At 39.1% G+C, this 4,803-nt stretch overlaps 1 protein-coding gene across 2 annotated transcripts in view; it reads right to left on the reverse strand.

The window, feature by feature from the left end:
- Positions 1-1,614: 1,614 nt before the first annotated feature.
- The window catches only part of NDUFAF6 (NADH:ubiquinone oxidoreductase complex assembly factor 6), a 115,257-nt gene continuing 112,068 nt past the window's right edge, over positions 1,615-4,803 (reverse strand). For both annotated transcript variants that reach the window (XM_017888821.1, XM_017888820.1), the window contains exon 11: positions 1,615-2,517. In XM_017888821.1, the coding sequence (XP_017744310.1) occupies positions 2,389-2,517 (129 nt within the window). In that variant the 3' untranslated portion in view covers positions 1,615-2,388. The remainder of the gene's footprint in view (positions 2,518-4,803) is intronic.

Below are 4,803 nucleotides of genomic sequence, written 5' to 3' on the forward strand. Positions count from 1 at the left end.
GTTTGAAAATGTATCTGACTCCTTTAAAATACTCTAATAAAACCCAGAGATTTGAAAATCAAAAGAATGCCAGCATCATCTAAGGGAGTATCTTTTACAGCAGGAAATCAATAGTACAGTAAATTTCACTGATAAAGACTCCACTTGAATCTCTACATTGGTAACTTTAGTTCATCCAAATCTGTAAGCATCAAATTTAAAATGGTTTAGAAAGTATTTTGAAATTATTTACTTAATAATAAATTGGCTTCTGAGCCAGTAAAGAATCCACTAATCCAGTCACGTAATTAAACCCTCCTTTTAAGACCCTTAGAAAGGAAGCAAGCAGCTTAGATGACTGCTGCCAAATTTAACCTGGGAAGACCTGCAGACAATGCTTCCTAACAAACTCTCTGATGAACTTTTCAACCCTGGCTCATTCAGAATCCCAAGAGGAAACATGTCCCATTTCCTTGTATTTTCTTTTCTATTTATTTTTTTTTTGAGATGGAATCTTGCTCTGTCACCCAGGCTTGAGTACAGTGGTGTGATCTCAGCTCACTGCAACCTCCACCTCCTGGGTTCACGCGATTCTCCTGCCTCAGCCTCCCGAGTAGCTGGGATTACAGGCACCTGCCACAACACCTGGCTGATTGTTGTATTTTAAGTAGGGATGGGATTTCCCCATGTTGGCCAGGCTGGTCTCGAACTCGTGACCTCAGGTGATCCACCTGCCTCGGCTGGGATTACAGGTGTGAACCACCATGCCTGGCCCCATTTCCTTGTATTTTCATTTGAAGATAAGGTGAATGGCTCTCAAAAGCCATAGAATTAAAGAAGGGGATATACTTTCAGCATCAGTACCAACTAAGAGTCTACTAACATACAAAACCACATTGCACATTCATTCAACTATACATTTATTAATTTCTACTTGCTCTCAATCAGAAGCCATTGTAGGTGTGTGGTGGGGGTGATGTCAAGATGATTGAAACAATGTATTCTTTTGTTCCAAAAGCTCTGTTTGAATTTGCAAAAATGTAACATTTTAAGTCACTCGCAATTTAAGTAGGCACTAATTCATAGCTGATACCAAAGACTTAAACTGAGATAGAGCCCAATGGGGCAGGAGACAAGGCTACTGAAAATACAGGAAAAAGGAAACTGTGGCACAATCCTGGTCCTGAGAGTGAGATTCATTTAGAGTCAGATCGACCAGTTCACCAGCAATGTAAAAAATTTTGGTTTTTCCAATTGGTAGGTATTTTATAAAAGTTTTATATTATTATTAGTTACTATTCATTTGCCTTTGAGACAGGGTCTTGCTCTGTCACCCAAGATAGAGTACATTCATGTGTCACTGCGGCCTCACCCTCCTGGGCTCAAGTAATCCTCCCACCTCAGCCTTCCTAGTAGCTGGGCGTGTACCACCACACCCGGCTAGTTTATGTATTTTTGGTCAAGATGGGGTTTTGGATGTTGCCCAGGCTGGTCTCAAACAATTTAAAAGTTTGATGAACAAAAATGTGCCTTATTTCATAGGCTTTTAGGAAAACCAAATGAGAACACTGATGAAAGTATACAGCACAGTGTTCATCACTGGGAAGCACAAGGTATAGTGCAGAATGTACAGTATAAAGTGTAGCAACCCTTAAATGGATGTTCAATACAATACTGTTAATATTACTTATACAAACTTTGTCAATACAGTTTTATTCACGATCATAATGCTGAATGACAGAGTGAGGCAGTGGGATTAATAAAAAAGTAAAAGCTTCCAGATCAGCCAGAGCTAAAATCAAATTAAGGCTCTAGCTTTTGCCAGCCACTCTGACCTTAAAGAAGTCACATTATTATCATGGATAAATGTTTACACAAGATTGTAAAAATTAAATGTTAGGGATATAAAGCCCACAACATGTGACTGATCCTCCTCAAATATTAATTTCACTCTTTATGACCCCTAAATAAATGCATCTTCCAGCTGTTCTGAACACCTAGGTTATAGCTGCTCAGCATGTAAGCCCCTATGATAACTTGAGCCCTTTCCCCTTTCCTTCCCCAGTGGTGAAGGGAGGATGACATTCCCTCTCCCTGCCCGCTGGCTCAAGTGTGGCTTATGGCCTATGTACAGCTAAACCGATATTCCTGTTGGAGCTCCAGCTTCCAGGGACAGCACAGCAGACACTGTGTGGGGTGGTGGTGCCAATGGCAGTGCCTCTGCCAGAATCTCAGCAGTCTTGGCACCCTAGTCCCATGGCAACTTCTCATCAGTTTTGTGAGCTACTTGACATCCCATCCAATAAATTCATTTTCTCCTTAACAGTCACTTCCTGTTGTTCCTAAATAAGAACCCTAACTTTTATAAAACTGATAGACTAGAATTAACATCAGTGCCATGAAATTATTTTAATATATTTTTCTCCATGACTGAATATACAAATATAATGGAAGTAATGTATTCTTCTGCTGTAAAGATGGGTGGAATATATCAAAATCCACTCGCCGAATTTTCTTTAGAAAGTCCTCTAGAGAAACCTGGAAAAAAGAGAATAGTGATCACCAGATCATAAAATGATCAAGACTTAAAAAAAAAACTAAAGAATAAACACAAGTGTTTAGGCTATTTTAGTTTCCCTGAGATGGTTTTCTATATAATAAGAATTTAAGTGAGAATTTTAAAAGAGAGAAAGAAAATAAAAAGGCATCTAAGAAGCTTCTATTAGACCAGTAAAAGGGTATCACAGATCTAGTACTAGAAAAACCAAGCCTCTTCTGCTCATAATATAAAAAGCTTTGGTCAAGACATAAAGGATTAGCAAAATCATGTTTGCCTGGACTTATTACTAAATTCAGTGGAATGCAAAAAGGCTGTTTCAATCAGGGAAAACGAAACATCCTCACCCCGAACCCCCAAATGTAGTGTACTATGAGGGGTAGCTCAAGTTGTCTTTTAAGACATTACTTTGTGAAGAAGCAGAACAGGTCTCCACGTTGTTGCTAGAGCACATGATTTTCAACCAGGCAAAATTATCACCCCATCCTTTCCCCACCATAAAAAACCTGACAAAGTTTTCACAAGGATAACAGCAGGACAGAAAACACCAATGATGTGCAGTACCTTTGAATTTTGGTTTTCAATTGTCTTGATTAATTTATAAATTTTTATTTTATTTTAATAACATTTTTGTTAAACAGGCAGGTCACTTAGTTTTGTGCTCCACCTTTCTAAGAGGCACCAGACCTCCTCAGTCCACATAAGCAGCGCCCCCTAGAGTTCTGCAGCACGGAACCTGGGTGATCAATGCAGGGATTATGCCTATAGATTCTGTAGAATATGCAGATAAGAACGAAGAAAACAAAAAATATTTTCTTCCAGACTTTTTTCCCATACTTTTATAAATATATGAGTGAAATACAAACAAATTCATTATCTTTTTAAAACCCTAAACTTACATATATAGACAACAGGAGACATATGTATCAATGTGCCCAGCTGCCTTGTTTTATATTAGCAAGAAACTTAGAAACAATCCAGAGACCAGGTGCGGTGGCTCACGCCTGTAATCCCAGCACTTTGGGAGACCAAGGCAGCTGGATTGCTTGAGCTCAAGAGTTCAAGACTCGTCTGGGCAACATGGCAAAACCCCATCTCTCAAAAAATACAAAAACAATTAGCTGGCTGTGGTGGTGCACACCTGTAGTCCCAGCTACTTGGAAGGCTGAGGTGGGAGGATGGCTTGAGCCTGGGAGGTCAAGGCTGCAGTGACCCTGCACTCTAGCCTGGGTGACAAAGACCCCATCTCAAAAAAAGAGAAACAATCCAGAAATTCTTTGATCTAAAAAAAGAGGAATCATTTGTACAATGAAATATTAGTATTATACTGCAGTGAAGTGAATGTACTATAGGTAGATGCAGTAATATGCAGTAATATGCACAAATCTCAGGAACATTAAGAGTGTGCACATGTCCTAGAAGACATAAATAGAAAATGATCCTTTTTTATAAAGCTCAAAAACAAAACTAAGCAGTATGTTGTTCAGGAATATATGAAATGATGAAAGTCTTCTTGGAATAAAAGGAAGGAAATAATATGCACAAAATTGAGGAGAGCTACCTAAAAATAAAGGCAGTGGGCCGGGCACAGTGGCTCATGCCTGTAATCCCAGCACTTTGGGAGGCCGAGGTCAGGATCACGAGGTCAGGAGATCGAGACCATCCTGGCCAACACGGTGAAACCCCATCTCTACTAAAAATACAAAAAATTAGCCAGGAGTGGTGGTGGGCGCCTGTAGTCCCAGCTACTCGGGAGGCTGAGGCAGGAGAATGGCGTGAACCCGGGAGGCAGAGCTTGCAGTGAGCTAAGATTGCGCCACTGCACTCCAGCCTGGGTGACAGAGCAAGACTCCGTCTCAAAAAAAAAAAAAAAAAAAAAATTAAGGCATTGGCAGGGGAATGAGATGGGAAAACATGAGTCCAATTTAATGGTGACATGCTAGTTCCTGGCTTGAGTGATAAGTTCATGGTGTTTATTACGCTATACATTGCAATATATACACCTAGACAGATATATTCATTTAATATATAGCAAATATTAACAATTTTAAAAGAGAATAAAAGAAAAAACTTTGAAAATATTTCAGTGCACTTTCTTTCACATGTTCTCTTGGTTTTGAAAATATTTTAGTGTACTTCCTTTCAGATGCTCCCTTCTTTTGGTAAAAAAAAACAAAGCTCATGCTATTTCATATTCTGTAACTTGCTTTTTTATCCCTTAATATACTGTGATCAACTTGCTATCTGTAAGAATGTTAATTTTAATA

The sequence above is a fragment of the Rhinopithecus bieti genome, unplaced genomic scaffold, assembly GCF_001698545.2.
Source record: "Rhinopithecus bieti isolate Rb0 unplaced genomic scaffold, ASM169854v2 scaffold_15676, whole genome shotgun sequence".
NCBI lineage: Eukaryota > Metazoa > Chordata > Mammalia > Primates > Cercopithecidae > Rhinopithecus > Rhinopithecus bieti.